Consider the following 11,688-nt stretch of genomic DNA (forward strand, 5'->3'; position numbering starts at 1 on the left):
TGGGTTATGCAGCAGGACAATGATCCCAAACACACCAGCAAGTCCAACTCTGAATGGCTCAAGAAAAACAAAATTAAGGTTTTGGGGTGGCCAAATCAAAGTCCAGACTTAAATCCGATTGAGATGCTGTGGCATGACCTTAAACAGTCCATTCATGCTCTAAAACCCTCCAATGTGGCTGAATTAAAACAATTCTGCAAAGACTCATTGCCAGTTATCGCAAACGCTTGATTGCAGTTGTTGCGGCAAAGGGTGGCATAACCAGTTATTAGATTTAGGGGGCAATTACTTTTTCCACGTAGTGCCAGGCAGGTTTGGACAGCTTTTTTCCCTTAATAAATGAAATCATTATTTCAAAACTGCATTTTGTATTTACTCGGGTTATCTTTGTGTAATAAAATTTGTTTGATGATCCGAATCATTCAAGTGTGACAAATATGCAGAAAATAAAAAAACAGGAAGGGGGCAAAAACTTTTTCACACCACTGTATAGCCATATCATAGGTTTGGAAGGACTTGACCTTTAACCTCTGAGTCTGTGTTTCGCAATGACAGCATTCACAGGCAGCGTGGTATATGAAGATTCCATCAAAGGAAACTGGTTTCAGATAGGCTTCCAAGTCACATCTAATGAGCTAAAAAGAACTTTAAAGCAAAAAAGCAAATATTTAGTCACCACAATGCTTATTTCTAGAAAGAAAAGGAGACATACGTTTAAAAAAAATACATTTATAAAAATGTATTTCTATTTATTCCACCAACCGTTAAATCGCACTTTGTGGGATATGTGAAGGATACATCTCTGCTGTCTTCAAAAGCAATTAAGGCATTATAGTAGACAGGATGTTACCAGACATTGGATTTAGACATGTCTTGATGCCTTCCTCTCCCCGCTTTCGGAATCAGCCGGTGTTTGTGTTCAGCCTAAACAAGCAAAAGCACAGATAGCATATAGTTTATGTCAGATCCATCAGTTCATTCCTGCACACTTAAACTGACAGAAAGAAACAAAAAGTCGTCTAGTTTCGGATCAAAATTTTATGAAACGGAATGTGTAATCTCTTGTATTTTTAGATACTTGAGCTGTTGCATGTCAGATATCTTCTAGACAGAGAGAGGAACAGAGAGAGGAGGTGTCATTCCCAGTTTCCTCTCTCTGCTCCACTTTCGAAGGATTCTGCTTTGACCTCAACATCACTCCACGGTGAGCACTAAGCTAACTGTGCATCCTAAACTCTTTGGAATAATGCATGCTTTTCGTTCCTCGAGCCTTTACTTCTGACGGTCTAATTAAAGAGAGCAGGTTTTAGGAAGGGAGAGGGAAAAGTGAAAAGCTGTCAGGAATGACTCACGCTGCGAGGGAAAGAGAGTAATGCAGCCACAGTCTGAATGAAAGCTCACTGCATTGAAAAGATTGTTTGCAAATATTTGTTTGCAGAACGGAACATATCAAAAGACACTGATTTGAATAGACAATCAGGCAGCACAACAGAAAACATCAATACTTGCGGGTGACAGCTGAGAGAGTGAGAGGAGAACGAACTGACAATATAGAAAGCAGAGAGCAGACACGCACACACGCTCGCACACAAATATGTGTTCATTGTATTATGCAAATTGCCCTCTTGGCAAGTCGTCTCCACATGCACCTCCTCAGAGCAGAAGGATCGTCTCATTAAAAACCAACCCAACAAAAGACCTCCCTGTAAGCCAGGCTCTTTTAAATGTTACTTTCAGGTAGCGGTCAAAACCATCGCCTTGGAAATGTTGCGGACAAACTTCTTGCCATGAGGCGGCGTGTGGCCGTCAGCTGCCGCAAACCACACAGCGTGAGGCCGTCGCACACACACGCTCAATTTCCACACCAGCGGGGCGACAGCATCTCCACACTATATCGCCAAATTATATAAAAAAAGAAAACAAATTACACGTCTGCCTGACAGCACCGGAATGCTGGCCGGCCAATAGAATCTCCCCGTTCCATCGTGCATCATTTGCATAATGTGACACCAGCAATAGAATCCGTCACACAGGCTACATATCTCTGTCATTTGTCGTCTTCAACGCCGAATCATTTTCGGTCTCTAAATATAGAAATGAATCATTCTGAATGAAGGTGTGCAAGACAGGAAGTGTGTGCATTTGTGTGTTTGGTGCGTTCAAGTAATGTTGGAAAGACTGTATTTACTAGTTGAACACACAAAGGCCACCACACCAGTGGGGAAGGACTTATAACTTTCTTTAAAGGAGTAGTTCACTCAAAATGAAACATTTTGAGAATTTTTTCACTCTTAAGCCATCCAAGATGCACGTAGATGAGTTTCTCAGAACTGATCTGGAGAAACGTAGCATTGCATCACTTGCTCACCAATGGATCCTCTGCAGTGAATGGGTGCCATCAGATTGAGAGTCCAAACAGCTGATAAAAACATCACAATAACCCACAATTAATCGACATGATTCCGTTCTATGTATTAACATCTTGTGAAGTGAAAAGCTGTGTGTTTATAATAAACTCATCAAGGCGTTTTAATTTTAAACTGTTGCTTCTGGCCAAAATCCATAATAACGCTTCCTCCAGTGAAAAAGTCCATGCCCTGTTGTCCTCTCACATCAAAATCCACCTAGACGTTTGTGTTGGACAATCCAACTGTTTTGGATTGTTTTCAGATGAGGCAACTTTTTTCACTAGTAATAACAGGAAGCAATGGTTTGAAGTATTAATGATGGATTTGTTTCTTGCAAACAGCGTTTTACTTTACAAGATGGACTGGAGTCATGTGGATTACTTGTGATGTTTTTATCAGCTATTTGGACTCTTATTCTGAAGGCACCCATTCACAGCAGAGTATCCATTGGTGAGCAAGTGATGTAATGCTACATTTCTCCAAATCTGTTCCAATGAAGAAATAAATTCATCTACATCTTAGATGGCCTGTCAATTTTCAGCAAATTTTCATTTTTGGGTGAACTATTCCTTTAAGCCCAGAGCTTCTGAGTTGGGGGCGTGTCGGTGAGAAAATATGTCAGATGCAATGGATGTAGCGTCTGTTTTTTTTTTTAATCTAGCTGAAATTTTTGTAGAAAAGGTGCATCACCATCTTGCTCCAACCACCATAATTACGACTTTCCAACTCATAAATACGAACTTTCCAGGAGGACTTGAACATATCATTGATGTTGCAGATGCAATGGATGTAGCGTCTGTTTTTTTTTTAATCTAGCTGAAATTTTTGTAGAAAAGGTGCATCACCATCTTGCTCCAACCACCATAATTACGACTTTCCAACTCATAAATACGAACTTTCCAGGAGGACTTGAACATATCATTGATGTTGCAGGCCGGATAAAGCCAGTAAGCGTATGGTGTGTTGTTTCTGGTGTGCTGGCCCCACAGGTGGCTCGCGGGGTGTGGGCTTTATTCGCTTTGATAAGAGGATAGAAGCGGAGGAAGCCATCAAGGGTCTGAATGGACAGAAGCCCTCAGGTGCCGCAGAGCCCATTACGGTGAAGTTTGCAAACAACCCCAGCCAGAAGACCAGCCAGGCGCTACTGTCGCAGCTGTACCAATCCCCCAACCGCCGCTACCCGGGTCCTCTCCACCACCAAGCGCAGAGGTTCAGGTAAATACATTCAGTCTACAACAATAATAATAATATGTATATTTTCTTACATAGCTTCCTTTGAAACTCACATCAAAATTGTTGGAATAGCAAGGCAAAATAGGTGTCTGGATTGTGAAACTGTTACCTGTAGAGCTCAAGTCGTGTGTGTCACGTCACCACCGAGGAATAGCTGCTCCCAAAAATCTGCAGAAACAAAATGAGATTCAGAAAATAAACCAAAGTGAAGGACTGATAAGAGACAGTGGGGTTCTGTCATTCACAACGTCCCTCTGATTTATTTTTCTCATACGCCATCCTCCCCTTCTTTCATTTCACATCTGTTCCTTTCATTTCAGTTCAGCAGGCCAGCAATAACTTCACTCTGGCAGCTAACACCTTTACAGCCCTGGGCAGCGCTTCTCAACCTTTTTAAAGGCGATGTGAAGTAAATTCTCTCTGCTGTGTCCCCTCACTACGCATATAGTTAGTCACAGGCAACAATAACAACACCTTTTGATCTTGCCGTTGACTTGCTAGGACTTTTCTTAAGATCTCCTTTCCTTGCAGGCTAATTCACATTAACTATGAGTCATCTTATGAGCATCGAGCTGGCGAAGCCTGCCAAAATAGATGAGGTCATTTTGCAGTAAAAGTTTACTGCTTAATAGCAGCAGATATCAACTCACAATCAAGCAGACATTGAATATAGTATCAATAGTGTTAGTTTTAGCCATTTAGCAAAATTATACTTAGTGCTTTTGTGGTTGTAGGACATGAAGAACACATTTTTCTTGGTTTAATCAAAACTAAGCAAATCAGTATATGCTTAGCTGAACTAGTAGATTTTTGAACCACTGCTTATATATGCAATTTAAGTATGCAAACTTACTTTGAACATTGGCAGGATATAATGTCATGTTCCAGGACTCTTGTACTGGAAAAAATAAAAAATAAAATACATTATGAATTGCAAATAATATAATACATTCCATACAAAAGTTTGGGGTACGTTTTTTAGTTTTTTCAAAGAAATTAATATTTTATCCAGCAAGGATGTATTCAATTAACCAAAAGTGAAAGTAAAGACATTTATAATATTACAAAGAAAAATTTAATTAATGCCGTTCTTCTGAAAATTATTAAAATTGAAAATTATTTTAAATAATCCCTAAAAACACAAGTTTCCACAAAAAGCTCTAATATTTAATAATACAGTTTTACAGTAGTTTTGCTGAAATAATTACAGCCTGACATCTTTCAAAAACAAAACAAAAAAATTGTACCAACCCCAAACTTTTGAATGGCAGTGCAAATCAATAAAGTAATACATAATGAATTTGAAATGTTAAAATATCAATTTCTCACAAAAATGCAAACCATGGAGCTTAGAATGTGCAAACCATTCAAGCATGTGTTCTTTATATTGTGTGACTAGGTTTTTAATTCGTGATGTTTTTTATCTTCTATTGGTCAAACACCTTTTTACTATACAAATTCTCAGGTCAGAGTTCACCTAAAAGTGAAATACTGAACTTTTACACATCTGTGTGTTCACAATCGTATGAATGGAAGCATAATGGACTCTAGTATGCAGCTCATAACCATTCAAAATATTTCATTATTCAGTTGCATCATAAATATAAAATACTTTGGATGAGTTACAGTCTATCCCCTCTAGATACATGAACTGTCGGTGTGATGTTTACTTTAAAGCAAAAGATCCTTTGTTTAGACAAACAGGACTCGTCAAGCAATTAGCACAGCACAGCACAGCAATACTGATGACAGAAATCAGTAATTAATTCCTCATACATCACAAGCACTTATTATTGAAGAGGTCTGAATAGGATGAGTCCCATTTGCATGTATTAGCTGGCCTTACAAAGGCCTCATTGTGTGTGTGTGTGTTTGGAGAGGAAGTGTGAAAAGCTGTAGGCCGGGCTGAGCCGGGTTGAGACACGCCTGCATATATCTAACACATCGCCTGCTCTTGCACCTCAGAGCCCTCTCTCCAAATAACTCATTTACCCACAAAGCAACCTGCCTCCCTAATTGGCTAATTGGCATCTTAATGACTCGACACGCTGAATGTCCTTGCTTTATTTTGGCTCCGTTTTTCCTCTAAGTTCACAGAAGGCAGAGTCACCAACTGTTGACCCACTGCGGAGAGGGAGGGCCAGCATGTGTATGTGTGTGTTTTGTCTGGAGAAGTTCAGTTTGAAATGTGAGAAAGCAGTAATTAGCCCTGTCGGCCATCTTGCAGCAGTTTTAATAGGAAATGAGACACGGCCGAGCCGAGTGAGAGACGGAGGTCACAGAGTAGCCAAACAGACGGGAGCCTAAAATGAGAATGACTGACGGGGAAGGAAAGCGTAATACACCGGCCCGCTGGGTCACTGGGGCTAATAGAGAGACCGCACAAGAAAGAGACAGTAAGAAGAAGAAAGGGCACTCCCAGTTAATGCTACATTACATCCTGCTTCATTGAAATGTCATTTTATATTAAAGTTTTCAGGTATGCTGAAAGATGGCCCCAGACCAATTTCATCCATAACACTAGCATATTATCTGCACATGTTCAGACACTAAGATTCATTCTTCATAATTCACTCTGAGTATCTGTTTGTATGATTCATTTATTTCTCTTTTTGAGTTTTGTTTTTGATTTGCTCATATCCTTCTTAATCATTCAATCATTAATCATTAATTATACCCATATCATTATATGCAATATAAATATACACATTCTTTTTTGGGCGAATTCTCCATTTTATCCGAATCCTCCATTTTACTGTATTAAATATGTAACCAAAAAAAAAAACTAAAACGTCTTGATAGAAATATGTATATATTACCTGAATAAATTTAAGCTCCTGTTTTTGAGGCGTGGCTTAGGGTTAATATAAATAAAATATATTTATATATATTCATCATATTAGAAATTATAGCATACACAAATATAAATACCAGTGCATTATAAATCATCCTTAATTTAATTATAACTCCCCACAAAAATACATACAGTGTGTGTATATATATATATATATATATATATATTGATCTAAATAATTAGTCAACCTATTGCAATTTTATTTGAATATATGTTACATAAATTATGTAGTGAATAATATTTTAAGGACTGCAGCACTGTTATAAATAACTGGGTGGGCATTCATGTGGCCTCCTGTTACCATTAGTGCTGCTGCAAGTCTGCTGTTCTTTGGATGTATGATTGACTCTGTGAGATGCCTGATGGGGCAGCACAGTGTAATGGCCCATCGGTAGATGGGCGTCTTCCTTCAGTGAGGCAGGGATGTAGCATTAGTTCCACTGAGTGAGTCAACCATCTGCCTGATATATATATATATATATATATATATATATTGATCTAAATAATTAGTCAACCTATTGCAATTTTATTTGAATATATGTTACATAAATTATGTAGTGAATAATATTTTAAGGACTGCAGCACTGTTATAAATAACTGGGTGGGCATTCATGTGGCCTCCTGTTACCATTAGTGCTGCTGCAAGTCTGCTGTTCTTTGGATGTATGATTGACTCTGTGAGATGCCTGATGGGGCAGCACAGTGTAATGGCCCATCGGTAGATGGGCGTCTTCCTTCAGTGAGGCAGGGATGTAGCATTAGTTCCACTGAGTGAGTCAACCATCTGCCTGGCATTAACCCCAGAACCCTCCTTCTCTTTACAGGCTGGACAATTTGCTTAATATGGCCTATGGCGTTAAGAGGTAATTAAAACTTCACCGAATGCCAGATGTCCATGTTTGACAGTATGATTTTTTCCCCTTCTTTTTGAAAATCACATGCATTCAGTTCAAGGTTTTTTTCCCTTCTCTTTAGTTCATTTGCCTTTTTTTTTACTTGATTATTTTTTATTTCAACCTACCAATCTGTAGCCCTAAAAGTGTAAGTATCTTTTATAATTGGTAGTGTTTGATTATGATGATTCAAAAATTTTTATGAGTCCCGTTTTGGTATTTTGTGTTTTATTGTTGTGTAGCTCCTGTTTTGAAGCGTGGCCTCCACAGGATTCAGGGGCTGAAGCCATACCTCCGTCCAGCTCAGGGTTACACGCTGCCAACAATTGAACAAAATTATGTATATTCCCAATGCATTACATATAACAGCTAAAATGCATGGATCGATGGAAGGCTATTATGTTTTTCGTCTACTTGTTTCCATTTTATTTGTTGGAATGAGCTGGTCTAGAGCGAGACGGAGGGGGTGACAGCTCACCTGGATCCCTGCAGGAAATGTAGTATTTCACTGCAGGTTTAGGAGCCTCTGATCAGTTGGGTTTGCTCATGTTCTTTTGCTTTGTGCTGCTGTGGATGTAGTGAAAAGGCTTCTTTTGAACATGTTTTAGTGCTTATGACATTTTGTTGCATATTTTATTATCTATTGAAACACTTTGATGTCCCTCGAACACTCAAGGCTAAGATGGAGGGAGTAGCATGAAAGGTTGTGCATTGTGCACGTTTCTTTTTTTTTTTTTACAGATACTCTGTTAAGACTAAAGGCTCCGCATTTACTAGATTTCTCCTCTTTCTAGAAAAGTCCTTTGCGTTTTGGCACTGGCTGATCAGAATCTAACGATTGTTGTTCGAAAGAAAACATGCTTTTTTTTTTTTTTTGCTAAATCTGACAAGTAACGGGAAGTGCAACAATGAAACAGGATATGCAAACGAGGCAGCGGCGTCTTTCAAAACAAATGACGAGACGAAAGATTCCTTTTTATTTACACGAGCTGCGATCAGCTGTCAAATAAGCCCGTCTGCCTCAAGAGAGGGAAAATTTAGGGGAGATGAAACCGACGGCGGGCTGGGGAGGCGTTGTGCTCACAGAGCACGCCATGGAAGGTAATTAATGAACGAAGACCAGTCTGAAGAAGTGAGCATCACTAGGTGAAGGTGGGCAGCTCGAAAGGGTGGGATGGCTCTAGGTCAGTCGCTTGTTGCTATGCAACTCCTCATCCAACTGTTCGCCTTAGTTCGAACAACAGACAGCGCTCGGCCCTGCCCTAGTAGTCACCAGACACCTCTGTTTCAGCAATCCGCTAGCCCGCAGATGACTGGCATCCAAATTACCACGAAGCCATCTTCGACGAATAATGGCTACGGATTCATTATTTACACAGAAATACCAGCATAATTGAAGTCATGAGATGGTTGCTTGTCACAAGCTGCAAAGTGAGCCGACTTACCATTATACCCTTCGTTTACATAATGAGACGCAAGCGACAGGACACAAAAGCAAAAGAGAGAGACAGATGTATTGACTCTGCCAGGACGAATGGGCTAAAACGCAGATGAAACGTCTGAGTAATTCTTGGCAGAACAAGAAGCAGGGAATTGGCCAGCCCTGTAGTCCGTGCAGTGCTATCGATCACAGTCACACACTACGGAGCGGCAGAGGGCGTGGGTGGAATACACTCTGTTCCCTGTGCTAGCTGGCTGGAAAGCGCCGCTTCCATTTTCTGCTCGCTGGCAGCTTCCTATCCCCCTCCCCAAACCTTTCCGATGCGAAGACAACGACGGCAGCAAAGTGGAAATCTCAATTAAAGCACACCCCAATAATGCCTATAGTCATTCCTTGAGAGGTAGCACACGAAATGAACCTTTTATCCAATTTACCTTTTATTTAAAGTGGAAATTTCCTTTAAGCGGAAAGGCAATTAAGTGAAATCAACTGAGCATTCAAATCTCTGTATCATGAGGGAGGAAAAAAAGGCAAGAATGGAAAGATTACAAGGAGAATGAGAGCAGATTTACTCGGTTGCATGTGAAATCTCTGATGAATTTCGAAGGTATTAATGTGCAGAGTTCCTGTAATTTAGTTCCCCAATAGATCCTGCGTCTCGGCACCCGTCGCTTCGGTGCGGCCCCCCGCAGCCGGCACCGGGCGCAGCCTTTTCACTCAGCATTCAAAAAAACCCTCCGGTTGCCTTCCGCCTGAAAAACAAGGAGCAGATATTTAGACAGGCTGAAAAGATTGTGGCACTGAAACTGTTAGCATAACACTTGAAGAGTCAGCTAGAAGTTTGACTAATGGCAGCTTGACTTACGCATCTTCCTTACTCTCTCTCTCGTCCTACAGGTTCTCCCCCATCACCATCGATAGCATGACCAGTCTAGTAGGGATGAATATCCCCGGTCACACAGGAACGGGCTGGTGCATCTTCGTCTACAACCTGTCGCCGGACTCAGACGAGAGCGTCCTGTGGCAGCTCTTCGGACCGTTCGGCGCCGTCAACAACGTCAAGGTGATCCGCGACTTCAACACCAACAAGTGCAAGGGGTTCGGCTTCGTCACCATGACGAACTACGACGAAGCGGCCATGGCCATCGCCAGTCTGAATGGGTATCGGTTGGGTGACCGTGTCTTGCAAGTGTCTTTCAAGACCAACAAGACCCACAAGTCCTGAACTCCCCACTCATCACTTGTGTAGCTCCTTACAGCTCCTCTAATACTAAAAACCCACCTCTGCCCACTCAGCTACTCAAAACAGGAACACACCAACCAACAAACCCACAAAAAAGAACTGGATATGGCTTATAATATAACTTTGGACCTATAAGCCAATGTTGCCTAAGTATTACAAAATGACAAATTGAGAATATTCATTATTTGGAGACCCTGGAAGTGGTACAGGGATTCTGTTGTATATCTTCTTGAGTTCTTGTGGTTGTCTTTACTTTTTTCTTTTTTTTTCTCTGTAAACAGTAGCAAAACCAGACCGCCCTTATTTTGAAGAAGAAAATGTCCTTCTTTAGATCGAACTCTCTTGGTGTCGATTCAGGATTTTTTCTTTCTTTTTTAAATCCGGATCCACTGTCGTTAGAATAACGCCTCCCTGGTAAGAGAACAGGAGGGGGCTCTTTTTAAAAAAAGAAGAAGAAAAAAAATCGGTGATCATTCATTCATTTGTTTTGGTGTAAATTGTTAGAGATCCCCAAAATGAATTGACAGGGATGAGGCCATCCCTTTTCTCTAATGCAGAAGATGTTTCTAGCATAGTTTTGGTTTTGTACTGCAAACAAAACACACGTCTGTCCTCACGGGGGATTCAGGGGGAAGGGGCGAGGGAAGGGACGGGCTAGCGCTCCTGATGACACGTTGCGTCAAAAAAAAAAAAACCTACACACACTGTTGCCAAAGAGAAAATCTCTTTGCTTGAAAATGCGTTTAGAAAAAATGAAAAAATAAAGAGAAAGAAGATCTATTTTTATAAATAATGATTAAAATAATTATTGAAGAATTTTTACAAGAATCTGGATTTGAAAAAAGAGAAAAATATTTTGACTGGCTAATTAGGGACGGGGGGAGGGGTCAGGTGCCACCTTGTCTTGTTCGTTCTGCCGTGGTACTTTTTAGGATCCAAGGTCGTTTGTTTTTCGGGGAGAACCGGATTGGCGATGGAAGAATTTTGTAGATGGAAGAATTTATCAAGGGATGCAAATTCAGGCAGGTAATTTTTCATAGCAGTAATTATTCAACAGCGATACCCAATAGGAGAGGGAGAGGGGTCTTCCCAGGCCAACCACATCTTCACAGTCAAGAGCCCAAAGCAAGGCCACTCATCGTCCACTCATTTACGTTAGACCATCCGTCTTTGGGATATAAGTAATAAAGATACACACACGCGCGCACACACACACTTCTTTCTCCATTCGGACGACATATACATGGTTATGTTTAATTCACTATGATTTTGTGATATCGCATTCGAGATGTACTTCCTTTAGCGATCAACAGTAGGTGCTATATTACATGGTTCACATATCTTAAATATCCAACTTTGTTGTTCTTCGTGTTGTTTAGAGAGAAAAAAGAAAATTTCGATGTTGGCATTATATTAAGCTGCTGTTTTTCTTCTTTCGTTGATGTTTATTCTTTCGAAATCGCGGTCGTCAGTCGCCGTCTGGTCTGGAGAAAGCCCAGACGAACAAATTCGGGCGTCCACGACGATGTTCCTTTGGCTTGCTTACTTCTAGGTTATTTGCTGAGTGTACAGCGTTTGTCGAAATTCAGCGATAATTAGCTAGTTCTGTTAGTCTC

The 11,688-nt window shown here is 40.5% G+C and overlaps 1 protein-coding gene across 5 annotated transcripts in view; it reads left to right on the forward strand.

The window, feature by feature from the left end:
* LOC107657884 (ELAV-like protein 4) overlaps positions 1-11,461 on the forward strand; it is a 91,186-nt gene extending 79,725 nt beyond the window's left edge. For 2 of the 5 annotated variants that reach the window (XM_016446172.1, XM_016446168.1), the window contains 3 exons: positions 3,389-3,623; positions 7,320-7,358; positions 9,727-11,461. In XM_016446172.1, the coding sequence (XP_016301658.1) occupies positions 3,389-3,623; positions 7,320-7,358; positions 9,727-10,054 (602 nt within the window). In that variant the 3' untranslated portion in view covers positions 10,055-11,461. The remainder of the gene's footprint in view (positions 1-3,388; positions 3,624-7,319; positions 7,359-9,726) is intronic. The other 3 variants (XM_016446169.1, XM_016446170.1, XM_016446171.1) reach the window with 3 other exon arrangements.
* Positions 11,462-11,688: the final 227 nt, after the last annotated feature.

This window comes from Sinocyclocheilus anshuiensis, unplaced genomic scaffold (genome assembly GCF_001515605.1).
Source record: "Sinocyclocheilus anshuiensis isolate Anshui unplaced genomic scaffold, SAMN03320099.WGS_v1.1 scaffold107, whole genome shotgun sequence".
NCBI lineage: Eukaryota > Metazoa > Chordata > Actinopteri > Cypriniformes > Cyprinidae > Sinocyclocheilus > Sinocyclocheilus anshuiensis.